At 46.7% G+C, this 27755-nt stretch overlaps 1 protein-coding gene across 8 annotated transcripts in view; it reads right to left on the reverse strand.

Moving 5' to 3' along the window:
• LOC138567561 (uncharacterized) overlaps positions 1–27755 on the reverse strand; it is a 2466350-nt gene that overhangs the window by 1127805 nt on the left and 1310790 nt on the right. For all 8 annotated transcript variants that reach the window (XM_069645900.1, XM_069645903.1, XM_069645902.1 and 5 more), the window contains one exon: positions 14269–14427. In XM_069645900.1, coding sequence (XP_069502001.1) covers positions 14269–14427 — 159 coding nt within the window. The remainder of the gene's footprint in view (positions 1–14268; positions 14428–27755) is intronic.

The raw sequence follows: 27755 nt of genomic DNA on the forward strand, positions 1-27755 counted from the left end.
CATGATTACCTCTCGAATATCCTCCCTTGCAAAGTGTAAGTCCCATGATGTTAGGTTATGTGTTGGAGAATTAGGAACAAGATTTTGATAGTACAGTGCAGTGAAAGTCTGCACCCACTCAATTTCTGGTACCAGGCACACTTGCAAGGCCTCCTGCGGTGTTTCCATACGATTGATAACTCGCCAGAACTCTCCACTGTTCTTATTTATTAGTGTCTTCAACATTACCTACCTCAGCATCTTTCTGATATATTAGGAATTTGTGGCTTTTAATCCAGTTTTTATAAGATTGTTTAGTTACTCTGTTTCTTGACATTATTTCACTCTTGCTTGTTTTTCTGAATTTCACCTCTCATCGTTCTTTTGCGCTGCATCACCATCAAGTCGAAGCAGTGTTTCTTCTGAAACTACCAATTTTTCAGCCCAGTGTTTTTGGCTTTAAATTGCATCCTTTTTGAACCGAACACCAAGGGGCCTTCAACAGAAATTAGACCTATTTACTCAGTACTGCAGCTCCAATAATTTAACACCCAATGGGGGCAAATCTAAAATTATCATCTTCTCCAAGGGACGGAAGATAATCAAACAGGGTTCCTGGTATCTTCGCGGTAAGAGACGAACTTGTGGATTCCCTTAGGTATTTGGGTTGCAATCTGAGCAATCCGTCTTCTAGTGTCATCTGGAAAGAAAGCCTAAAGAGAAGGCTTGCCCCCCTGACTTCCCAAATGAAATGTCTATACAGAAAGGTATGCACATTTTCGGTTTTTCTAATTCAACTTTTCTATTTGGCTAAAGTTGAACTTGTGCTACTGTATGGATTAGATTTTTGCCTACTAGATATGGGTAATTAGCTTAACGTTGTGCAAGGTAAACTGTGGAAACAGGTTTTGGGTCTTTCAAATGCGATTCCAAACTGTATCATCAGGCATGAACTTAAGGCCAGTTATACCTGACGTATGCTCGCTACCTATTCTAAGATCCTATGTCCACCATCCAAAAGCCTTTACATGGATCTGGCCAGCATCACTAAAGAAGCCACAATCTCCTCAGTTAATCTTTTTATTAAAAGAATGCAGGATATTCTGATACATATTGGTGGCACTGAGGAGGAACTAGTCCACCGACCTGGCCATGTTAAGGCCACATTGTGCAAACTAGACTAGGTGGAAACTGTTGATGCTATCATTTGTATACAACTTATATCGAATATGCTACATTTGCACACACAATTCAATGTATTCTCCAGTACCTGCAGAGGTGGTCATGCGATAGAGTTTGCAAGCTCTACTTATGTTTTCGTCTCAACCAGGTCCATTCTAAAGAATGTATCCTACATTGGAAAGGGTAACAGTCTTTGTTTGATAGCATCCACTGTAGATTGTGTGATAGTACGAACGACCTGGAAACCCTCAAACACTGGGTTACTGTCGGTCTGCATTTTTGTGAAGATAAAGATGTTTTAAACAAAATGCGCCTGGGGAATAAGATTTTTCAATTGATCTTTTTTGGTCTCGTTTAATGTGGGGTCATAATGTATCGCTTATTTTATCTCTGCATCAATTTTTACTGTGCGTGTCTGTTCTTCTATAGTGAGAAATGTTTTTGTGTTTTAATTTTGTCTATTTACTCTTTTTGAAATGTATCTCTGGATATGTATTTCCTTGTGTAAGGTCCTGCCTCAGCAGACACACTGGAGCCTTGGCGGACTTCACAAAGAGATCCTGCCAAGACAAACAAAGAGGAACCCACTCCCACCTGGAATGGTAGAAGAAGGGCCAAGAAGGAACACACAAATGAAAAATGGTGATAAAAGACGACTGGGGCCATTTTGGGAAAATGGTCACCCATGGGTTCTGTACTGCAGCTGTGAAAACAGCCTGCGAGTAACTAACACAAAAATGGTAGAAAAATGTATCCACTGCCACCAGCCATTTAGGTTTGTCTGTTACTGCAACTAAAAAAAATTTACAGGAGCAGTGGGAAAGGAGTTCCAGTGTAGCCCCTCAGCACTCCACATAAGGTGGTGTGTGCTGATCCCACAAAAAGAAAGGCTAGTAAGATAAAAGTATCCTACTATCTTTGAGAACAGTAGTTCTCAGGGAAAAGTAATAGGAAATAAAAAGGGAAGCCCAAGGGACTCGCCAGCCACACTGCACATGGGGTGCTGCGGACTGCAACATTCCATCACAGATGCCTGTAGTGAAATACATGGAGGAAAGCAGGACTCCATTAAAAGTTTTAAAAAATTACAGTATCAGAAAAATAGGGTTCCCACGTCAGAGCAACAAGAATGAGTAAGTGGTAAAAAGTCCCACTCACTCAGGAGAATAAATCTAAAAATCCCAGAAGTCCCCTCAACCTGAGGGTCCTCCAGCACTTTTGTGCTGGGGGACCCTCAGGTTGGGGGAATTGGCACAAGAACTGAAAATTCTCCCTAACACACAGATGACCCCAGAGAACCCCTCGGGGGTTCCAGAATCCGTTGGTCCCCGTACTTCTGGGCTTGGTCCGATCAAGTGAAGCCCAGGAGTCGCAGAGGCCATTTTTGGGTGCAGGATTTAGTTTCAGTCAGTGGCATTACCAGTATTAGGTCCCAGATACTGGCTAGCTGGTCACCCTTGTCACGAAAGGAAGAAGACTTCTGAGCAGCAGGCGATCTCAGGAAATCTGGAGGCAGCAAAGAAGCCTGGTTGCAACAGTAGTTACTGCAGTGAGGCAGCAACAGGCGATCTTTGGTTGCTGAAAAAAAGGAGCAGGCCCTGCATGGCTTCCGTTGGGACTAGAAGGCTGAAAATGTAGGAGCAGAGCAGGTATCTTGTACTTTAAGTTGAAGATCCTATAAGTTACAAGGACACCCTAGGAACTGCAACGGCTGCAGCAATGTAGCCCAGGAGAGAGTTAGTCAGTAGGTTGATCCAGGGATACTTCCAAAGGCACAGCAAGCACATATCCTTGTAGATGGGGCAAGACTGGTTGATGCCACTGATACAGGGGTCGAAGCACTTATGAGGGTTTCTTGAGAGCACGAGAGCGGAGCAGGGCTTCCCCATGACTTAGCTGGAGGCAATTCTGATCACCTGCAACAGTCATCCTCAGGAGTTAAGCGTGCTGCACTTCGTAGGGGTCTTGGCTCCAAAGATGATCGCTCCATTGGCTACATGAGGAGTCCTTTCATCCAGGATTAGGACAAAGAAGTTGCCACCAGGTAGACCAAAGGCAAAAATGTGCACCATTATTATCATTCAAACTGGCAGGGGCTGTCAAATCACGGATAGCCGCTGGCCGCACCAACTACCCAACAACAAACACTAAGGGCCACAGATGTGGACTGGCACTAGACAGTCCCAGGCCCCACATCCACACACACACAGACCACAACTCACTGAGAAAGTAGAAGCTTTCCCGGGAAAGGGCCTTCCACATATGGCAATTCCAGACCCGATGGGGCAGGAAGAAGGCCAGAGGACAATATGCACATGGACAGGTGAAAATCTTGTGGCATGGATATTTTAGAGTTGATTGTACTCTTTATGGTATTATGCAGTAAACTGCCAAAGTGCACAAGTAAAAAGTTAAAATCACGGTAGAAAAATATCCGCAGCCAACACCCTATCCTGGACACATTGCATTTGTAACCACTGTGGTAGGTCAGACATAGATGACGGACAAGAAGACATGATTCAACTGTCTTCCTTAAATGAAAAGAAATCTCAACTAGCCCCGTGTCTACAAAGATGGCTACCTAACTATAGGAAAAAAAAAAAAACTGGTCCTCGTCGGGATCGTTCATGTAAATTCCATCCCCTGTCCAGAAAAAAAACCTACTCTAACCTATGGTTGCCCTACCACTAAAATGAAACAATATAACGTGGCCGTAGTCAGTTAAGATTCACTATACTTTGGCTTCAGGTGGCTAGTTTTCGAGCCCCACCCACTTCTATCTTTAGTACTCGGAGTCTCTCAAGCCCCGTCCTGTCGATGGTTTACAAAGATGGGTTCTTTTAACTCTTTTGAAAGGTTAATTGAAATTCCTGTGCAAGTATCTTAAAAGTTCAAACAGTTCTTTGCCACATCTGAGTAGCTGTTGCTCTGGACTCCGTTATCCTTGACAAACACAATAAGTGTCTTGGGTATCCTTAGCAAAACTGCTGCTGTTCTTGTGGTTCTTAGCTTGAACTGATCTATCTTACTATTCAGGCCTTTGGTTTCCTGTTTTGTGTTCACCTTGTTGGGAATTCTCACAGGCAGCCCCTCGTCTGTTCGTTGGTCCCTCAGGCCTTTGGCTTTGTGAGTCATATTCACCCCTTCACAGGATACTCTCAGCTTTCACCCCTTGTGGGTTTCGCAGTTCTGTTCCCCACTCTCTTGGGATATTCACAGTTTCAGCCCTTCCAGGCTTTCTTAGTTCTGTTTCCCTCTCTGGATATTCTCAGTTTCAGCCCTTCATGGCTTTCTTCGGTGCCTCTGTGCCTTCCACCCACTCCTTCTCCAGAAGCGCATACCTGTGTTCTGGCAGTGTTAAATGTCTGGATAGGTGGCATCCTCAGACACCACATAACCATGCTCCCAACATCTTTGCGGTCGGGTCTTCCTCGTCAGATCATCCTGTCGCCAGGGGTAAAGACTGCTGCAGAGTTGCTTGGCACTGGCATGCCACTTTGGCTGCTAGTGGTTTCCTGGTCAGAGAGGCGGTCCTCAGCTCTCTGCTTGCTTCCTGGACTCGGCAGAGTTCTGTGGGCTCTCTGTCCACCAAGCTTCCAACGTGGTCCTGCCTCCAGGCTCCGGCAAGGAAGGCGGCTGCTCCTCCGCGCTCCAGCACAGACTGCTGGCCTATTCAGGCTGGCTTACTCGTACACTTCTCTTACTGGTGAGTCTTTTCAATTACTCCCTTGAAGGAGAAAAGAGATTCCATTGATTCTCAGCTGCACCTTGGGGTGTCAACAACATGGAGTTAGTAACCAAGCCAACCCTTTTAAAAGGGCTTTGCACATCATAACATTGCTCAATTGCCAAATATCATATGAATGCTTGGGAGTCAGTATAACAGGGCGGTAGACTGCATCTCTACTTGGGGATGCGTTGTCCCCTAAGTGGGGATGGGGTCACCACCAGTGATATCCTGCTTGATGTGTCCCCTAGGAGGTGTTTTGAGTAGAGGCCTCACCTCCGTAGTTTCAAAGGGGTGGCTTGTCCTTGGGGAGAAGGGAGGGATAATCTGGATTCATCACACCACAAAAATACAAAGGAAAAAGCTATAAGGATACAAAGTATTCTAAATGCACATCACGTAAGGTGATGTGTGCAGCTTTAAAAATAAAAGAAATCCACTAAGAGACACAGTCTCCCAATACTGATGGTCTTATGGACTGATCTGTTTCCCCGTAAAAAAAGAGCACAAAGTGTGGAGAACCAGAAGGAGGACTAACTAGTATGTGCCATGTTAAGGTTTTTTATTCAAATAAGAAGAAAACACCTATCTAGCCCTACCGCTATGAGGGAATTTTCCCTGCCTAACCAACCAGTCTGGTCGCCAAATTGTTAATGCTGTGTCCAAATCGGATTCAGATAACTGGCCCTACCACTTAGGAAAACTTAACAAAATAGAAGAAGGCTGGAACAATAGCATCTGTCTGGCCCAATCACTTGGAGCTCTGTTCCATAGGATTCACAAGTTAGTCATTGTCGCAAAACACAGTTCTCAACCTCTCTGTGAGATCCATAGGTCAAATCTCAATTCTTTATAATTCTGAGAGAGAGAAAGAGAGAGAGAGAGAGAGAGAGAGAGAGAGAGAGAGAGAGAGAGAGAGAGAGAGAGAGAGAAAGAGAAAGAGAAAGAGAGAGAGAGAGAAAGAGAGAAAGAGAGAAAGAGAGAAAGAGAGGTTCTGTACAATGTGCTTGTTTTATTGAAACCGTTCCCAACCTCTTTGCAGGTTCTGTAGGCCAGAGCTTGATTACATTTGGTTCCTTCTTCCCAGGAAGAAAGGTTTTCTTCATACAATATCCCTGTTTCCGATTCAGGGCTTGACAATGTTCTGATATGATACTTAATCTCCATTTCTCCAGTTGGCACAGTCTCTCTGTTTTCCCAGGGCTTTCCAAAGCCCAATGGCTCTCTGATAGGTTTGCTTTATCTCTAGTCTGGGTTACCAGGCTTCCGTAACCCTTGTGGCTTTCCCAGCCTCGAAAGTCTCTCCGTTTCTCAGGGTTCTCGAAAACCCTCTGGCCCTCTGTCAGGCTTGCGTTAGCAAGGCCTCGATAGGGCATCTGCCCATTTGGGTTTTCCGGGCTCCCGTAACCCTTGTGGCACTTCCAGCCTCGATTGACTCTGTTCGCCTCTCCCCACAGAGTTACCGCTTTGGGAACGTTCTCTGTTGCTTGGTTCTGCAGCTAATATACTGCTCAATCGGAGCTCGTTGTTCCAGGCTCTCCGTTGCCCTCTGGTCTCGGCATCGGTTAATAGCCCAAGGCCCACCACTGCATCTGTGTGGTGACGCCAACAAGCGAGACGGTTGCTTTATCGTCCCAGTCTCCTTTTTTCACAGAGCCCTCTTTGCTGGTCAAGACGCTAGGCTTCCAGTGTCTTTTGAGCGTCTCAATCACTCTCCATGCTACCGCTGGCTCTACATACTAGCATGGCTCTGCCCCTCCATGACATCTCTCCATTAGAGGCTTGCCTCTGTGTATCATTCTTCCTCCTCTCTGACACAAATTTCCTCTTGGCTTCATGAATGTCATCCGAAACAAAAGGGGTGCATCTTTCCTCTTTGAATGTGGAGTTCAGTCGAGATCCAGTATTTCCTGAAGCCAAAGAAATTGAAGCAATGTTACTGTTTAGTGGATTCAAAACAGAAGTCACAGTCTCTTCAATTCCCATTTAAGAAGGTAATGTACGTTGGACCAGGAGTTCCTGGTTAAAATGAGAGTCCTTGTCCCTGAGAGGAGAGTCACTCCCAGTAAGGTCCAACTGGCTCAGACGCCTAGGGAGGGTCTTGCTTAGTGGGCTTAACTCCTTAGCATCAAAGGGGGTGGGCTCCACTCGGGGTAGAAGCGACTAATAGTCCAGATTCATCAAAAAAGCAAGGGATGTAAAACAGAAGGCTTATTTATATCCAAAAAGTCAGGTCAGCAGTCGATACAAAGGTGCCCGAGAGAAGAATATGAGAGGAAAGCAGCAAAAGAAAATCTTTCCCATCACCCAACACAGTCTGCCATCAGAATACGCCAGTCATCAAGTTACTCCAGCCTGTGGGACGAAAGAGCGCTGCTAAGCGAAGCAACAGGAAGCCAGTGCAGCGCCAGGAATGCCACACACTACCCACTAGCATCTGAATACGCTGAGCTCTAACAGCTGTAACGGAGCTTCCCCAGACAAGCTATTATGAACTTGCCACGGAGTGGCTTCTTAAAAATAAAACACCGGCCTCATACTTACCACAGACCGCCACAACGCAGCCATGTGACACAAACTGGAAAAACTCCCCAAGCGAGGTACCATCTTCCCCGCACGGCAGACCCACATGGCATAAAGAGTCAGGGCTTAACCCCGTTTTTAAGAATCTTTGCACATATAGCACCTGCAGCGGTTAGTTTGGGCTAGATTTGCTAGGGGTAGAAGTCCAATGGAAGGAGGGCGAGGATAAGAAGGGGCACAGGAAACTGGGAGGTTTGGGTTGTTTAGGTGAGGTTAGAGGAGGTGTCGGAGGAGGTGGCAGACCAAGAGACCAGAAGGGCGAAGGATGGTAGACTAGAATGTGGGGACAATTTGCGGAAAGGGTGGGGTATTGGTTGGTGAGAGCAAGTGGTATTGTGTTTCTAATGTCAGTGCAAGCTGTGTGAATTAGAGTGTTGGTGAAAGTGTAGAGTGAGTCGACAGTGACTGCGAAAGTGGAAGAAGGGTGAATGAGGAGGGGTGGAGAGTGGGGAGATGAGAGTAGTTGTGGAGTGGGGAAGGTAGAGTAGTTATTGATTGGGGAAGAAAGTAGTAGTGAAGTGGAGAGGGGCGAGCAGCGGGAGGGTAGCAGCTTCATATGGTGGAGGTGGTTTATGTTTTTTTACCATTCATTTTTTAATTGCAGCTGTTTTTGCCACCTATTTGTTTACTATTTTGTTTTACTTAAAATGTCCAGGGGGAGATGAGAGGGTGACCCCCCACCCCCCTATTACCCACCACGCCCCCACCTATCCCCCACCACATATTTCATAACCCGAACAATCCCCTCCTGTATTTTGGGCTACAAAAAATGGGCTTGGACAAAACAGCCACGATTAAATAAATGCAGTAAAAGGCTGAAGTGAAGGTAGACTGTAGGAAGAGAGAGAGACATCAGATGGACAGGAGAGAAAGAACCAAGAGAGAGGGTGAGTGGAGTTGGAAGAAGGAGACAAGCAGGAGTATAGATCAGCAGTACGAAGCAGGGAGAGGAACACCAGGGCATGAAAGGAAGCGGACCGACTGGGGCTTGAGTGACTAGAAGGCACAAATCCCCACAACCCCTTAGAAATAACCATTGGATAGTGTAGTACCAATGCAGGAAGTGCCAGAAGGCGGCTGCATAGAGGCATTTTCCTTTAGACCCTCAAACAGGCAAAGTTAGAACATCGTAGGGGTTTGAAGAGCACTAAATACTAACGTGGGGAGTAGGAATACCTCGGTAAGGAAGGGTATTGCTGCTTCTAGACAAGAGAGTGATGGTCCCAAGAGTCCTTCCCACCTTTTTTATGAAAACCTTGAACTGCCTCTGGCCGTTGGTGTACTCTTAAGGCGAATTGTGACAACTACCATGCATCATCTTTTTTTAACTGCATAATCAGGATTTGAGTACCATATAATCAAAATGTTTTTTCATTCCTGTCCTTTGTACATCCTGCTTGTTCACAGTCTTCCTGCCCACTACCACAAAAGGGCTTGCGCTTTCAGAGTCTAGTTAGAATTCCTGGGTAAAATGCTTTGTGTGTCTGAACTGTCTGAAACAGGGCTTGGGACTGTTTAGTCCCAATCCAAATCTCAGCCAGGGAATGCCTTTTGCTGGGCAGATGTAGGGTGGGTGGATGTGCATGACTGGACAGTCTTTACTGGTTTGAATGGTGCTGATCCTGGTCATTACTCGGATGGGGTAACCACAAATCCTGGACTTTGGATAACGAGAAAAGCCCTGCAGCTGTTCTAAAGGTCACCCTGGAGCCAATAATCCAAAGACTGGAAGATTGCACTGAAGACCTGAACAACTGCTACTATCGACAACCACCATTGCCAAAGACATCTAGCAGTGAAGCTCTGCTGTCTCTCCTGTGATCAGGGAATACCCTCAACAGTAACTTCCTTCCTTGGACTGGTGAGAGCACTAGTCCTGCATCAGTGTCCTGCTGTCAGTTGTGTTCAGAAAGGTCCCGGGCCCATCCTGTAAGTATAAGGCTGCCAATCTAGTGACCAGAATTCACTGCTGCAATGGTCGACATCCCAAGCTGGAGCTTGCGACTCAAAGGAACATTGACTTGTGGCCCAAGAACATTGTTAGGGACCTGGTTGGTGTCTGTTCTTTGCTGCCACCATGAACTGATACCACTGACACCCGACTGGGGATGTCTTAGCTGTATCCTGGTGGTCCCTCCTCAATGTGGACTGCAACATGGCTGCTGTCCTATGGTGTCCGGCCAATCCTACTTCAATTCTGTGGATCCATCCTGTAATCCAAGATCAGAACCGCTGCCAAGCCAGACAAAATCCAGACACATTCATCATTGGTTGCATCTGTGAACACTGGACCCCAACCAATGGGACCAACAACAGAGGTTCGTGTCCCCAGCTACTGAGTACCCCATGGGTGATCACTTAAAAAGTCTTGAGTTCGGGGTGAAAGTCAATAATACCACTCTTTTTGCAACCACAAAACCTGCAGGGATTGAATAGGCACTAAATCCACTCCCTAGCCTTGCTGTGATCAATTATAGCCTAGGATCTCCCCCACTCCCGGTTAATCCCTAGTCTGGTGGAATTAGCTATCTACCGCCAATTCTGTCCGGAAACCTGTTCCCCAAAAGAGCATTTCAAACTACATTTTTACTTACCTGTCAGCAAAACTTGTGCAGGGGAACTTTGAGACTTCCCATGACCCCTTTATGAGTAGCCCTACAGATAATGTGTTTATCGGCCACTTTTACGCCCTAAAAAAAGGCAAATACTCCCCAAAAAGAAAAATAGAAAGTAAAAATACTCCCAACCAAAAATGGAAAACAGCAAGTAGGACCTTGTGCTCCTGCCTTCCCCCACACAGCTCAATTTTTATGTTTGGACCAGTAGTGCACATATTACCACATGAAGAGACTACTATTATTACTGCCTGATTAGAAGAAATAAACATGTATCATTTCGAATGCGTATGAATAACTAGGTGCAAAGGAATCATTATTACAAAAAATTTCAATTTTTCAGTTAAAGATTTTTTACTCGCTTATACAATACTCCCATTGGGAATTGGACTTACATTTTTTACTCACTAAAAAATCATTTTACTCCCAACTTTAAAAAAATAGGGGCATAATACTCCCACTTCAAAATCTTATCTGCAGCACTGGTTATGAGCATTCAATATACATAAAACCCAGGGTATATGATATGGGTTTTTACCATTTACTTTCTCGCTTTACTTGATACAATGTTTGCATTGCTTCATTGAACTGCTTATTACTGTGTTGTATTATAAAGCGTTGTGTAGTTTCACTTTGAGATCACAAAGTTTGTGTGTGTTTGTGTGTGTGCGTGCAGACATGATGTTTTGAAGCGTGCAGTCTCCCTGATTATTACCTGCAGAGTGTGTCGTGGCCTAATACTTTTATACTTCCTTGTGGAAATCTATCGCTTGGCTGTCCCCAAGGGTTGTCAACTGTACTTGCACACCAGTCCCTAACCTCTTAAGTCTGCCTTACTGCTCAGCCTACTCTACCTTGAGAGATTTTGATAAAACCACGTGCGAAAGGCCCTTGCTCACTACCTCGGTTGGTTGGCCTTTAAAACCCTAACACGGGGCTGGCACTGAAAATCCCTCCTAACAGTAGTACTAATCACAAACCCCCACTTTGCCACAACTAACTGTGAAGAATCCTGCAGATCCCTCACTTAAACCCTACCTACAGTCTCTGGCAAGGAGAGTGCAGACGCTTCCTGATCCCAATCCTGGCGGTGGTGTACTGCGGGAAGATCATTTGGGTGGAGACCAGGCCCTGGGAAGTGGGGAGATTGCACAGGGCCACACACAGTATTTTTCCCTTTGAGAGGAATACTGTTGATCCAGACAGGAGGAATTGGCCTATTGCCATGTTTATACATCTCGATCGTCTATTAAGGTTAAAAAGGTAAAATCTGAAGGAGTGACTCCACTTCGTGTTGAACCCAAGAAACCAATTTTTGTACCCCTACGATCCCATGTCTCCCACAATATTCAAGGTATTCCAACAGGAACTGTCAAAATGTGACTTTTTCTGCCCCTTCTGTTCACCAAGGGCTATATTTTATCATTTGTCTCTTAATATCTGGGGAAGAAAGCCCATTTTAAAACTTGTAAAGAATTAGAGAAATTGAATGTTCTCAAAATAAACTACATGTCCCAGAATCCCTCAGGGACTGTGAAAAAGAGGAGATCTGAAGAGGCAGGTAGGAGTACAAGTCAGGCAGGCAAGCCTAATGGTTATAAGCAAGGTCAGGCAATTAGTTTTAAGGTCCTGTACCTGAAACCAATTAGCCCATCTGAGGGGCATAAAAGGCTGCAGCAGGGAATGGTAGTAGTAGAAAGAAGCTGGAGAAGGAGCTGGAAGGTCGGCAGTAGCAGAAGTAGAAGAAGCAGAGCAAGCAGCCAGCTGTTCACGAGGAAGTGTGACCACAACAGGAACACCAGAGTAGTGAGGAGGCAGATTTCAACTGCAGACTCTGAGTTGGTCCTGTAAGCAACAGGAAGTTTTTCCAGGTATGCCTCATATCTGTGAATGCAGAGTTGAAGTTGCCGCTGTTCCCAAGGCCTGTGTGCAGAAGCAAGCTGAGGGCAACGGGAGAGGAGTCTCTCACTTGATGAGGCCGGATCAGAGACACCCGTGCAGCAGAGGGGTGTGGATCCCAAGAGTTCTGCAAGAAGTAGCAGGAGAAGAAACAAAGTCGGGAAGCAGCCCGCAATCATTTTAATTAGGAGTTGGAAAGAGAAGTTCTGTACTCCTGAACAGCACACTTCCCTTGCTGTTAACTGTAACCAGTTTTAATTGCACTTGCGCGGTCATCTACGTTGGTAAATGTTAACTGCATAAGTGGAAAGTCTTTTTGTTAAAGGGAAAGCAGAACGCGCTGATATAAAACACTTGCATGTATTGAAATCCTTTCTTTCCCCAACCTCAGTGTTACTTTGTTGCCGAGCGGTTGCGTGTCTCCAGTTAACACAGAGAACGTTATTGGCAGCCTAATTGAAATAAAATGGACTTTCCTTAAGTGTTGCAAGCAACGTTTTCAAAGCCCTCGAGTGAGACAATGCTTCGCGATACCTTGGGGGCTGAGTTCAGACAAATAGGTGGGAACGTGTCTCTCTTTGAAGTGGTAGTTCGAGAGGCAAACAAAATTGTGTGTGCCTTATTTTGTTTCTAGTAGAACATGTATATCTTGCAACACATTAAAGGCTGAAGCTGCAGTTGTAGAAGTAGAAGCTGACGCCAGAACAAGTATTACCCAAGCCTATAGAGCAAACTCTATAAAAGTGAAACCTTCTCTTTCAAGAACCATACAACATTCTTGTGAAGTTGTTAAAGACACTGTTACCCAAGATGCCTCTAAATTGAATGGGACAAGAACATCCAAAGCTGGAAGAGTGGCACAATAACTTTGGGGTAACCACTGAATGAAGGGTGTATATGAAGCTGGGGAAGGGAGCTGGGTACTTGTTAATAGAAGTTGCTGTTTTCAAATCTGCATGGCTTAGACTATATGAAGGAAGAAGAGGTGGTCTAAAAGCTAACAGCAGATTCTATGGTAGCTGCAAGACAGGCAAAGAGTCTGCCCTTTCTTATGATACGGAAAGAAGAGTGCCTTGCCAGCCTGTAGAGGTCGACAAAGTCTTGATAGGTTGCCTATCTTTGAAGTTGCAATTGTAACAGCAAAATTACTTAATTTCCAAAGTTGTAGTAGCAGCAGCAGAACTGTGGCCTAATCTCAAAAGACGTAGTAGGAGTAGTAATACTGTGGCCGTCCATATTATTGTCAGAAGTATTGAAGCTGGAAGAAGTATAAGCTGGAACTAACTGTGGGGCAAGAGAGTCTGCTCGCACAGTGCTATAATAACAAGGAAGTTGCTGAGAAAAGAGCAAACCTCACAGCACCCTGGCAAACTGTATAAATAAGACGCAGCAGAAATTGAAAGCAGAGAAGTTGTCAAAGTGGAAGTAGTACATTTGTCTTGAACTTCATCTATTTTTTCTGGAAAGGGAGTCATCCAGGAAACCCATTTAGTACTAAGTTGTTTTGAATGTTTATGTTGTTTAGTTTGAGGGTTATTTTTGTGAATGCTAGGAGGTTTTTCCATAGATTCTAGACTCGGCAGGGAATCCCCTGCTAGATTAGGTTTAGTTAGGGCTTATTTTATAATGTTATGCACAATAAAATGTTTAATTCTGAGAAATCTAAATCAAGTTGGGAGCCTCACATTACTGACACCTCACATAACCATCTCACCTCAATCGCCTACCACCTTACACTACACAAACAGGCCATCTTGCAGTCCGCAATTTCAAGTCTGCCAACACCACATTAACCTGATGGAATCATGCTAAATCTCACATCTTTAGCTCTATTACACATCCAATGAAACAGCAGCCAACACAGTCTCCGAATGCTGCAATTTATTAGATCTTGGGCTCTCACTTCCAGATAAAATTCTTCAGGTCAATAGCTTTATTTCGGTCAATAGACCATAAAAGCAATATTTACAATAGCTACATATATTTCATATAAAACATACAGCTGAGTGTCACTGCCAAAGAACTATATTGGCACCCGGGAATCTGGTACGGCCAGTCTGCACTCATCAACCCCTCAGGTTTTGCACCTACCCCAGCTCATTAACAACACCTAACTCACCACTTTGCTTGCAGAGCTATGTACAACAAAGCTATCCAAAGGCAGAGGTTGCTCAGACCTGTGTGCATTTAAGTAGTATTCCAAGACTGTGGGATTCATATTTAGGAATCAGTCTGTGATGTTTGGGTCACATCATGTGTTGAGGGTTAAAAGTTCTGACTCACCATCATTGTATGACCGCTTCATGCTTGCATCAGCTCGCCTTAGTTCGTGCTGTACGGGGGAAAGGTTGGCATCAGCAATATGGGCAGGACTCATCCTTTGCTCTGGGGCTTTCTTAAGAGAGTTCATCAAAGCAGGTAAGTGCAGATTGCCAGGAACAACTGTAAGGAAAAAAAGGACTCATCACCAAGAGACCCCTCAGGGAGATGCTGATGTGTGGCCCTTAGGGATGACACAAAGCATGAGACTTTAAAATACACAGCATAATTCGAAGCTGTAGAGAAAGATTTAAGTTACTTGCCTGTAACTATTGTTCTCCAGCATGGGTCTAGCATGGATTTGCATGTCATGAATATTCCCCGTTGTCAGGCTGGGAATCCTCGGTAAAAGAAAAAACTTTCACTTTCACTTTAAAACTGTATTTCTCCTCTAAACCAATTACTGTCCTCTGGGTCATACAAAAGCCCCCATCCAATGAGAGTCCTCTCCCTAAACTCCGCCTCTGGCAGCCATCTTCAGGTTTGGTAAGCACGTAAAGTGGCAGTATGACCAAGACGAGCAGCAGATGGGCGGGAGGGAGGATTTGCATGTGAATCCATGTCAGACCCATGCTTGAGAACAACAGTTACAGGTAAGTAACTTAAAGCTTCTCCTGCATGGGGTCTGGCATGGATTAGCGTGTTCATGAATAACAAATACACAGCAGTACAACATTACACAACAAAGGGAGGTGGCAAGGCTCAACAGAAGAAATTAAAACGTACCCCTGGAATATACTCACCTCAAGCAAACAGGTTGCATAGCACTGCCTTGACGACTCTGGACTTCGTGAAGGCATGCGTGGACGTCCATGTTGCTGCCTTAAAGATGTCACGCAGGGGCACACCAGACTGGAACGTCATTGTCGGAGTGATCGCTCTAGTGTAATGGGCTCTCGGATGAACCGGCAGAGGCCGGTTCGCCAGCCGATGACAGTGCATGATGCAACCGGAGAGCCACTTTGAAATGGAAGCCTTCAACAAGGCCTTCCCATGGTTCACAGGACCAAAGTTCACAAACAATTGAGAAGTCTTCCGAAATCTCTTTGTGCGTGTTGCATAGAACAGCAAGGCACAAGCAGCGTCCAGCGAATGCAAGGCTCTCTCTGCTGGCGACAAAGGCGTCGGAAAGAAAAGAGGCAACACCAAGGGCTTGTTGAGGTGGAATTTGCATGGAACCTTTGGCATGAAAGAGGGGTGAGTACGCAGTACCACCCTCGATTCGTGTTAAGTCCGATACGGTTGCTTGCAGGATAGGGCTTGGATCTCACCCACAGGTCTGGCAGAGGTGATGGCCAGAAGGAAAGACATTTTCCACGACAGAAACTTGAGTGGGGCTTGATGCAAAGGTCCAAAAGATGCCCCCATGACCCTCGTCAGAACCACGTTGAGTTCCCATCCCTGGGAAGGAGCCTTCATTGGCGGGAAAAAAAGGAAAAGCCCCTTGAGAAACTCCTGGACTAGTCTGTGGGACCACAGCGTGGATCTTCCCGTGGATCTGGTGTAACGTGAGATGGCCGACAGGTGTACATTGATGGATGCGTGAGCCAGCCCAGCTGTTGACAATGACAGCAAGTATGGAAGGATCTGTGGAGCCGTGACCCTCAGAGGGGAAATCTTCGGTGACTGGCACCATGTAGTAAAACGCTTCCACTTATGGCCATAGCACTTTAGAGTCAACGGCGCCCTGGCTTTGGCGAGGACCTCCCTGCAGTGCGCTGGCAACTCATAACCTCCAAACTCTAAGGCTGCATGTGCCATGCCTTCAGGGTCAGCAATCCTCGGTCGTAATGAAGGATTGCAGGCGTGGCTAACTAGCCATGGAGTAGGACGTGCTCCTGTGCAGCAGCTCCTGGGGATCCGCCGTTGATCCGTGTCCACGAATCTAAATGGTGCTAAAAGTTCCTGTAATCATAAGCCAAGACGTCGGAAGGTGCGCCCCACGACCATAGCAAATTGCAGGCTCATTGGAGTAAGCGGGCCCGAGATATTGATTGCTTTATGAGCGACTCAGTGGGCATGTAGTCCCACAAAATGGCGGACGACAAAGGAATCGGAACCCCCGACCATCAGAATTACGAAACCCGAGTATAAACAGTGCAGCGCAGAGCTCGCTCGAGATGGGGTGCCCGACGGAGCATTTCCATGCTTGATCGCAGTCCGCATTGAGCAGCTGAGTCTCAGGGCGGCGAATTAAGTATACATTGTAGCGCAAGCCGAGCTCCCCCGGGAGATCCATCGAGGGAGCTGGCTGCGCGAGTTTGATGCTGCCGAGCGCTGCGAAAGTGGGGCCAAACGGAGCGGCCATCTGAGCGCTTCCTTTGTGTAAGAAATGAGAGCCGCGCGCCCGGACTAAAAGGCCACATTGTTGCCACGTTAACAGCTGATGCCTGAACTGAATGGTGAAGTTCGGGACAGCCGCGCGGAAGATAGTGGCGCGTGTGTGTGGAGCTGTGTAACTGGATATGGAGTCCCAGCAATAAGGGCAGCAAATGCAAACGGCGGCTGCTTATAGATTACAACAGTGGCTGATAATGGTGAAAACGGGCACCTGATAGCAACGGCTACTGAAAGACGTACTGAAAAACCACTGGACTGGCTTCAATGAAGGTACTCTTGTGCTCCTGGTAATAATGGGAATTATAACATTGGGTGCTATGGTTACTCTGGGGGCCTGCAGATAAGCATATGACCCCTGAGGAGTCAAAGAGTTAAAAAGTGGACGCCTCCACATGGAGACACGGCATGTAGGGTGAATTCAAGATGAGGTGGACGTAAGAGGGACTGCTGGGGATGCAGAAGGTGGGGTGCAGATTGTAAAGAGCCCGGAAGCTAGGTGATCACGACAAGGGAAAGCGTGATCTCTAAGACGCAATAAGACAAACTAAGACAAACTAAAACGTGGGAGGACACAACTCACTAAGAAATAGCCCAACAAACACAAACCTATGCTGGGGCTCCTTTGGGATAATTGCCCCAGACCCGGAGATTCACACTGGTACAGTATCAACTCAAGAGGAGCAGGATCAACACACCCGAGACCAAGCAACCTCGGGCACACAACTGATGCCGCAAGATGACAGGGCGAGGGGCCGTCGGTAAGAACAAGAATAAACAATCCACAATGGAGGCATTCGCCAAAATGCAGCAATCTCCTGCGGCCATAGCACCCAAAGGCTTGCCGGCACCAGCGGAGTGCACCGAGGCGACTGAAAATCACCAGATACTAGCAGCCATTACAGAGCTGAGAGACTCATGGGGGATAGCGATGTCAGACCTGCGCCCTTCCCTGGAGGCTAAAATAGATGCAGTAGGCATAGTAGTCACCCTGCTTAGGCAAGATGTTAGGGCGTTGGCAGAGAGGACGAGCAGCCTAGAGAGTGCGGTGAAATCCAACACCGACACTAGCCCCAACAATGCAAAGGAGGTTCATGTACTGGAGCAACAGGTAGCTAACCTGGAGAATCGGGCAGAGGAAGTGGAAGGGAGAGCAAGAAGGAACAACATCCGCGTGGTTGGCCTGCCGGAGGTGAATGAAGGACAAGACCCAACAGACTACGTTGAGAACCTACTCTTACAAGGAATAGGGGCTGAAAAACTCTCGCAAGGATTTGCAGTGGAGCGTGCACATGGAGCCCTTATGAGGAAGCCGAAAGCTGGGGCCCCTCCCCGGGCGATAATTGCAAAAATACTGAACTATAAAGATCGTGAGACGATATTGGAGCATTTTCGTAAAGGGGGAACGATTGAAAGGGCCTCAAGCACCATCAAAGCGTATCCTGACTATACAATGCTGGTTCAGAGGCAACGGTACAGCTATGTGGCAATCAAAAGGAGGCTATGCATGGCTGGAATAAAATACATGCTCCTGTACCCCGCGAAATTGAAGGTGGTGCATAAGAGCAAAATGTACTTTTTTGAGACTCTGGAAGAAGCAACGACATGGCTGGACCTGCAGGGCTGCCCGGAACGAGATACGGAGCAGGCGCAAGAGGAACACGATAAGTGACTGGAATACTGTATGTATATTGATATGGCACAGAGTGAGCATCCCAGCAGTGCCTAGGATAAAGACTAAGACTGATGGGTGCGACTGAGTATGGTAGACAGTTAGCTGGGATACCATTGACTGCAACGAACTTAAGGAACTGGAATATAGCAGCTCGTATACATACGCAAATTGTGTAGCAATGTGTGGTTGAACTGAAGCAAACAGGAGCGGCAGGGCGAAAGCACTCTACCCCCCGAACAATCGTTTTAGTAGCAGTAGGTTAGCCATTAGGGCGACCTCACCCTGCGGAGCTTTGAGTACAAGCGAGGGCCAGAAAGAGCTAGATGCGGGGGTGCCTGAGATCCAGGGATGGAGCTGGGCAACAGTTAAGGGGGGTGTTGCTGGGGATGGGAGGTGGCAGGGGAACGGGGAGTTTGGGGGTGTTTTTGGTTAAGGGGAGTTTAAATTGGGGATCGAGCCTATATAGACTGGAATGGAACTTAAAGTTAGACTGCACCTGCGGGAGGAGGAATGGAATTCGAATCAGCCATGAGGGACCTTAAAATAGTTACATGGAACGTAAGAGGGCTCAATAGTTATTTAAAGAGAAATAAAGTTATGTTGTACCTGCGTAGTAAATACGTAAGCCCAGAACCAGAACACAGCGGCGTACATCAGAACATTGTGTACTAATCTGAGCATGTGTGTGGGGAGCGTGGTTATCTGGGGAGGGGACTTCAACTGCGTAATGAACCCAAGGGTGGATAGATCGGATGGGAAGATGGACAGACCTGCCCCAGCCGCTAAAGCGCTACAGATACTGCTGAGTGACATTGGCCTGGAGGATGCATGGAGAACGAGACACCCCGAGGAGAGGCAATATTCACATTATTCTTCCCCACAGCAACTACTCACGAGGTTGGACTATATCTTTACTACACCTGAAGTGATAGCGGAGATTACACAGATAGAATATAAAGCTAGGGTCCTTTCGGACCACTCGCCCATGATTCTCGGATGGCAATACTGCCCCCCGTGAGCGAGGATACCGACATGGCGCCTACGAGCGAAAGCACTGAGAGACCCCTTTTTTAGGGAGGAGATTGTAAATTATTTTGAGACGAATACTGGGAGTGTGGACTCGGCAGGAACACTATGGGAGGCCTTCAAAGTTGTGATGAGGGGAGCAGCCATAGCAAAGTCTAAAGGTCTACAAGGTGAGATTCTAGCCGATCTACAGGAGACGGAGGAGAAACTAGAAGAGGCTTTTTAAGGGGCGAAGATGGTATAGTTGAGAAGTCAGAATTGATAATCGTGCTACAGCAAAAATGCGCGGAATATTGGGATAGATTGTGTAATCTCAACTATGAAAAATATGTAGAGACCGCATGCGGGATGTGATAAGCCAGGGAGACTTTTGGCGTGGTTATATAAGAGCGAGACCCCCAGAGCCGCAATCAGGACCATAGTGAGAGAAGACGGGAGCGTAGCTGACACCCAAGAGGAAGTCAGTCAAGAATTTGCAAACTATTATAAGTCATTATATGGAGACGATGGTAAGAGTAGTCGCGCTACAATAAGAGAAACGTTGGAGGACATATGATTGCCAAAGATAAGTGAGGAAGAAAAAGAGGAGCTAGATGCACCGATTACCTTAGAAGAATTGGGGGAGGTGGTGAGGCAGTTGCCTACTAGCAAAACCCCGGGGGCAGATGGACTCCCTAGTGAGTTTTACAAAGTATACATGGAAGAGGTCCTTCCCCCACTGTTAGAAATGTTAAAAGAAGTGTTTGAGACGGGGAGCTTACCAGAGTCACTGAGAGAAGCAATTATAATATCACTTCCCAAACCTAATAAGCCTGGGCACACCTGCAGCTCCTATAGACCCTTGTCAATGCTGAATCAAGACAGCAAGATATTGACTGCTGTCTTAGCAAATAGACTGAAGAGGGTTATTGGTAGACTAATACACCCTGATCAAACGGGTTATGTCCCCAACAGGAACATCACCAATAACCATAGACGACTTCAACGAATTATTGAGAGCGGCAGTGAACAGGAAGGTGAAATGGCAATTGTGTCTTTGTACGCAATAAAGGCCTTTGATTCGGTTAAATGGCCCTGGAGTGCTATGGGTTGGGGCCTGGATATGTGCGGTGGGCAAAAATACTGTATAGCGAGCCACTGGCTAGAGTTAAGACAGGACCAGTGATATCGGGAAGGTGGCAGCTTAGCAGGGGCACTAGGCAGGGATGTCCGTGGTCTCCTATGCTCTATATACTGGCCCTGGAACCCCTAGCAATATACCCGAGACAACAATACGACACGATAGGCATTGAGGCGAAAGGGGAGCAACATCTGATCTCCCTATATGCAGATGACATGCTGCTGTATTTGCGGCACCCGGAAGAAAATCTCCACTTCCTGAAGTAATGGAGAGATATGCGGGGTTGTCTGGTATAGCGGTGAACCCCCAGAAGTCCAGCATGTTCCCATTAGGAGGGTATAAAGGGATTCCGGTGGAGCGGTTACCCGCATTGCAAGTACCATGGGCGGTCAGCACATTTCGGTACTTAGGGATAGACATTTACCACACAGTGGAAGAGGAGCATAGGTGCAACACAGAGGTGGCCATCCAAAAAATGGAAAAATGCATGGGGTTCTGGGCAAATCTCCCCTTGGCGATGATGGGCCGGGGAGCAATGCTCAAGATGGTGGTCCTGGCCTATGCTCCTACACTACTTTGGGAATATACCATACTTGATACCTAAGAAGTTCTTCGCCAAATTGAATAGCATGTGCAGGGATTTCCTATGGCATGGCACGCGAAACAGAGTCGCGTTATGGAAGCTACAGAATTTTTATAACAAAGGAGGGATAAAATTGCCCAACTATGAGGTGTATTATGTAGCAAGCCAGTTGCAGTATGTTGGCAAATGGCTCTCCGATGAAGAGACCTCTGAATCCAGGCTGTTCGGGCGCGACTGTGCACCATTTTATTTGAAAGAGTTGATGTGGGTACCCAAGGCAGAAATGATAGGGCGCCCTAAAATGATACTATTAGGTTGGAAAATGTGGCGTAGGGCATGCCAGATGATGGAGAACCCGTCCCCATGCTCTCTGCAAGTACCACTGTCTGCGTTAACAGGGGCAGATGAACAGTTAAGAATGATTATCAGAAACCACTGGGAACCGGTTGGGTTAGCAACAATGGGTGATATTTGGCGGGAGGGTTCTATCATTACCTTTGAGGGGCTGCGGGAAGAAACTGGGTTGCATGCGGGCCAGTATATTACATACCACAGAATGGTGCAGAGAATTAAGAAAATATGGCCCGAAACTGTGCTGGAGGAAGAACCAAATGCCACCATAGATGTGATATACGACATAGCGGAAGGAGGCCATGAGATATCTAGAATATATGAGATGTTGATGTCTAGAGTGGGGAAGGTGGTCACACATTTGAGACTAGATTGGGAAACGGAAGTAGGAGCCCCGATGGAGGACAAGATGTGGGAACGGGCGCAGGGGTATCATAAGAAGGTATCTAGAAATATGAGATTGAAACAGATATAACAGTATATTACGCACAGGGCATATATGACACCCCAAAGGATATCGAGGTTTGAGAATGCAGGACGGCAGGCATGCCCCAAGTGTGATGAGGAGAACGCGGGCATGGTGCATATGTTCTGGCCATGCCCGGTCATCGAACGCTTTTGGAGTGAAATAAAAGGGAGACTGGAAAAAAAGGGCGTTAAGAATGTGGTGGACATAGTGTGGGCCTGTCTGTTGGGGGGGTTCCCAAGATCACAGAAGCTTAAGCATGTGGGTAAACTGAAAGATCTGGCTTATGTGCTTGCAAAAAGGAGAATTGCCATGGGGTGGAAGACCTGCCACAAACCCAGAGTGGAAGTGTGGTGGAGAGATTTACAGAAATGGGCGGAGGCAGAAACCATGGTATGGCAAGAAACAAGCAATGCAGGGGGGAAAGAGGAGACAAGTCCCTGATGGCCTGGAAATCATTGATAGCCGAGCTGTTTGGGTCAATACCAGACCCGGCAGAACCCACAGAAGGAGAGACCGTACCACAGAATGCAGAAACAGAATGTGTAAAGTAATAGACTCGTAAGGGGGGGAGGGATAAGGGAAGCAGTGGCTAGGAGTGAATAATGTATAATGTAACTGCTGATATATGCACTGTCTGTTTGGTTTGTACTGTTTGGTTGAATTAATTAATAAAATGTTTTATAAAAAAATAAAAAATGAAGGATTGCACCTCCGGCAACTTGACTGGAGGTGACGCTGACAGGCTGAGTAGGTCCGGATATCAAATCTGCCTCAGCAACCCCAGGACAATGAGTATCATCTTGTATCAACACTGAGTGTGTTGACAGGTAGCAGGAGAACGTGTCACCCAAGCTTGTCGGTTGGTGGAATCAGCTGGCAAACATCTGGCCTTTGGAGTACGCCGCTGTGGCAAAAGGATAGATTGGGAGACTGCCTCATTTGACGAACAGGTGGTCCACCTGATCCTGATGAAGTTCCCACTCGTGGCAGGAGAGCAGTTCCCTGCTGAGGGAGTCTGAAATTGTGTTCTTGACGCATGCCAGGTGGAGAGGGACAAGGAACATCCTCTGTCCGATGGCCCAGTGCAAAAAGTCCTGAGCTTCCTTGGCAAGCACTGGGGATTGAGTGTCCCCTTGATTCCTGATGTAGAACATGATGGTGGTGTTGTCTGTGAAAATCATCCTCACCGCCTTGCCCTTCATAGACGGTAGGTAAGACTTGAGGGCCCAGAACACTGCCGTAGCTCTAGGATGTTGATGGGCAGATACTTCTCCTCTGGAAGCCAAAGACCTCTGGCCGGCAGACATCAGGTGTGAGCCCCCTAACCTTCCAGAGAGGCATCCGTGGTGACCGTTTCCTGGTATGGCAGGATTTGAAATCTCGTCCCCTGGGTGATGTAGGAACGCACCTTCCACCATTCTATCACCCGCTGGAACCCCTCGTTGAGAGGGATCTTGTCTGAGAAACTCCTGGACACTTGTATCCAATGTGCATCCAAGAATTCCTGTAGGGGTTGCATCCGCAACCTGCAGAGATGGACGAGGTAGATGGAGGACATCATGGCCAGCAACGACTTGATGGCCCACACCGTGGCCGTCTTAGCCGACGACAGATGTTGCAACTTCTCTTGAATGGCCGCCAGCCTCTCCTCCGAGGACGAAGCCAGCTCTGTCAGTAGTCGGACGGTCTCCTTCATTTGCTCATCAGCCAGCTCTCGAGAGCGGGCGCGTACCAGCCAATCGTCCAGGTATGGGTATACGTGTATGCCCTGAAGACACATATAGGCCGCCACTGGGCATTTCGTAAACACTCTTGGGACCGATTTCAAGGTGAATGATAGGGACTTGAACTGGTAATGCTGGCCTTGCACCACGAACTGTAGGAACTTTCGATGTTTCCTGTGGATGAGGACATGGAAGTACTTGTCCTCTAGGTCCAACGACGTCAAGAAATCCCCTTCCTCCAGTTGGCCGAGCACATGCTGCAAAGTGACCATCCTGAATTTTTGGGACTTAAGGTCCAGGATGGGTCTCCAATCCCCTGTCTTCTTTCTTACCTGAAAGTATCTGGCATAGACTATTGCCCCTTTCCATAACATGGCTTGCACTTTTTCCAGGAGCTGAGGGATGTGACGCTCTTGACAGGGAACCGGTGGAATACGTGGGCACCTGCGTTGGAACTCCAAGATGTGTCCCTGAGCGAGAGCATCCACCACCCATCTGTCGGTGGTGATCTTTCTCCACTCGCTGACGAACCTAGTCAGCCGGCCTCCCACTGGGGTGCACAAGTGGGTGCCCGATGTCTTGGCTGGTTCAGGCTTGCTTGGGTGCTGGCACCCTGCACTGCAGGCAACGGCTACACTGACATCTGCTACCGTAGGCCTGGGAGCAACCTCTGTAGGCTTCCTGCGTGGAGGATCGGGGAGGTTGTCTGTATGATGTGGAGAATCCCTTGGATGATCTGCTCTATTTACCCCTGAAGGAGCGAAAAGAAGAATAGCGATGCTGTTGAAGAGTGCCAAGGGAACGTGCCGTCTCCGTATCTGTCTTTATGGCTTGAAGGGATTTGTCGACCGCCTTCCAGAACAGATTTTCCCTGTCGAAGGGCATGTCCAGCACCTACGCATGAACGTTCTGATGAAAGTTTGTGGCCTTCAACCATCCCTGCCGACGAAGGCAGACTCCATTTCCTATCTGCCATAAACCTGTGTCCGCGATGTCCACTGGCACTGTAATGGCATGGTCCAACGCCTCCTCCCCTTCCTGCCAGAGGGCGAGAGCTTCCATCTTCTTGTCGTCTGAGAGGAATTATAGGAACGGGCCAGCTTGTACCATAGCTCCCGGTCGCATCGGGCCAAGATAGCCAGAGCATTGGCCGCCTTGATCGTGGATGTCGCCGTGTAAATAACTCTTCTCCATGCCGTCCAACTTCTCATCCTTATTGTCTTAGTCAAACGTTTCCTTGCAGCAGCCGACACTATAGAGTCCGGTGACGGTTGCAACCTCAAGTACATTGTCGCAGATTCTGGAACCCTATATTTCTTTTCCAACCTGTTTCGCATTGTTGGAGCTGTGCTTGGGTTCTTCATGAGGGCTAGTACTTCCTCCCAAATGTCATTCAGAAAGGGTACCACCATGATCATCTTCCTCTTGGACTCTCGTCGCTGATACAAAAGTCCTCTTTCCTGGTTTCTTCGGGCACCAGCTGGAACAGCTCGGAGGCCCTGGAGATCGAGTCGAATGATCCCTCCTCATCTGGTGGAGAGATTATGAGGGGCGTCCAGGTGCAGTGATTCATCGTCTGCTGGGCCAAAGTCCTCATCTTCGTCAGTTCCCGTGGCCGTGTCCATACCAGTGTCCGGGCCTGCTGGCAGAGTCTGGGGCTCAACGTGGTGGAGGAGGCGGCACCACAGGAGACAGTGCTGGGGGCAACCTCTGCTGTATCTCCATTCATCAGGGTGTGGAGAGTCGACAGGATGTCCATGGATATGTCCCTTGGCTACAAAGGGAACAATGGAGTGCTAGGCCCTGCGTCGTCATCGTCCTCCTGGTGGATGGTATGGATGCACTCTTGGTCGTCGTCATCCATGGATGAGCAGTCCATCGGTTGAATGCCAACCTTGGAGGGCTGATTTGGGGCCTCCCCCCCACACCCTAAGAGGGCTTTGAACTGGGATCTGGACCGGTGGACAAGATGGCCTACCAGAAAACTTTGACGGATCTTCGCCCTTGAGGGGCCCAAAACTTCAATGAACAGGGACCCCCGTTGCTGGCTGATTAGGAAAGAGCACACAGGCTCTGGTGGAAACAAACATTCGAACAGTTCTACGAGAAACTTGGAAGAAAAATACAGATAGCTTGGAGAGCAACTGGAGGACTCCCAACATTGAAGCGTGCAGTAAAAATCTGAAGATGACTGCCAGAGGTGGGGCTTAGGGAGAGGACTGTCATTGGATGGGCGCAGTATGACCGAGAGGACAGTGATTGGTTTAGAGGAGAAATAAAGTATTAAAGTAAAAGTGAAAAAATGTGCTCTTCTACTGAGGATTCCCAGCCTGATGACAGGGAATATTCATGAGCATGTGACCCCATGCTGGAGAAGGGGCAGTGCCCAAAGCACTAGAACATATTTCGTTATTTAGTATTGAACTTACAAGGCACACACCTACCTGGGAAGCAATGGAACACAGCACAAAGGGAAAGCACCTGAGGGTTACATGTAGGGTGCAGGGGAAGCAGAGGAGCTGGAATGGACTAGGGAACAAGAGTGAACAGGAGGGGAAGAAGTGGGGCTCAGTGTAGTGATCAGTCACAAATGAGCCCAAAGCCTAAGAAAGAGGCCTAAGCTAGAAACCCTAAGGAACATGGTATCAAATGATGCTCTTCAGATTAAAGAGGAATACTAGAGTCTATGGAATAGGGTGGAAGCTGAAAACCTAACAAATTGGATGAATCCTAAAAACTTAAGTAGCAGGGAAAAACTAAGGAACAGTGTTATATCAGGCTTGAGTGAGTGGAGTACATGCATTATGATGTTGTGTTTGTCTCAGTGGTCCGATGTGTATGAATATAGAATTTTGGTGAGTGAAGATCGGGGACAGCTCAAGGAATGTTAGCTGCATGTCATTTACTCATATTTCTGTGTGGCAGTTACTGCTGAGCTGTGAGTGCTCAAAAATGGGCCTTTGGGTGTGTCCCTGTGCAACATTTCAAGTCACGGTAAATGGATTTCTGCAACTTACATGTGAATAAAGCATCATTCTCGTGTGCCTGCATAACTCCGGAGACAACACAAGACTTAAGAACTTTCTTTTACATAAACGTAGTGGGAGCCTGATGCGAATGTCAAGAACTCCAGTTATAGATCCGCACTGCATGTTTTGTTAGAATGATTTTCCCAGATCCTAAGTTTAGAGCTCATGAATAAAAAAACACCTCAGCAGCAGGGATTCTCGCTATATGACCCCATTCTTTAAAGAATAACCAAGGCTACACCCTAAAGAGGATAGCAGTGTGAAAGAAGGGTCATCTTTTATTGATTTGTATTTGTCTTAATATAAACCTTACACCTTGTTACATCACAAACTAATATTAGAGTTAAACATCATGTACAAATTTACAATGTTAAAAGGAAAAAGGGTCACGGAAGGAAATAAAAAAGCAGGAAAAAAAAAGAAGACCAAAAAGGATAAGGAGAACAAAAGATATTACATAGTATATTAATTTCTTATTTCATCATCTCCTAAGTTCTTTGCTGTTGATCAATTAATTTATTAATTTAAAAACTTCCTCTAGAAACCTAACTAATGCTAGAATCAAAGATATCCATTGCCCACACAAAAATAATCCACCACTCATCCGGGGTCACCACTGTCAATTCATCAAACAATATGCCTAAGAATTGTGACCTTATATCAATTATAAAAAATGAAAATAAAAAATAAACCTTTGACATTGCGAATAGTTCAATACTCTACAGTTATTAGACCCTTTGATACTAATTTAACATATTGCTCTTTCCTTATAGCTCATTTCATTCTATATTCCTTATTCATATATAATTTTTGCCATTAGTAGTGGTACTGCATTCTCCTAAGCATTAATGTCCCTAATTATGCATAGGTTATATAGCATGATTCGAATATCTGTTCAAGCATCGTCCTGTATGTTACATCGCATGTGCGTGACGTCGGACGTTTTGTGTGACGTCACACACTTTGTTTACAAGATTTAAATATTTGCAAAATGGCGCTGCGTCTAAATCCGGAACGCAAACAGGGGATTCAACCCGTTCTTATACCCGTTGATAATCAGGGGAGAATGCATATCCAAATTGACGAATAGCAATAGACTAAACCTTAGTTTTTATCCTACTTATTTGAATCATTACA

Source organism: Ambystoma mexicanum, chromosome 2p, assembly GCF_040938575.1.
Source record: "Ambystoma mexicanum isolate Mex_15411 chromosome 2p, UKY_AmexF1_1, whole genome shotgun sequence".
Taxonomy (NCBI): Eukaryota; Metazoa; Chordata; class Amphibia; order Caudata; family Ambystomatidae; genus Ambystoma; species Ambystoma mexicanum.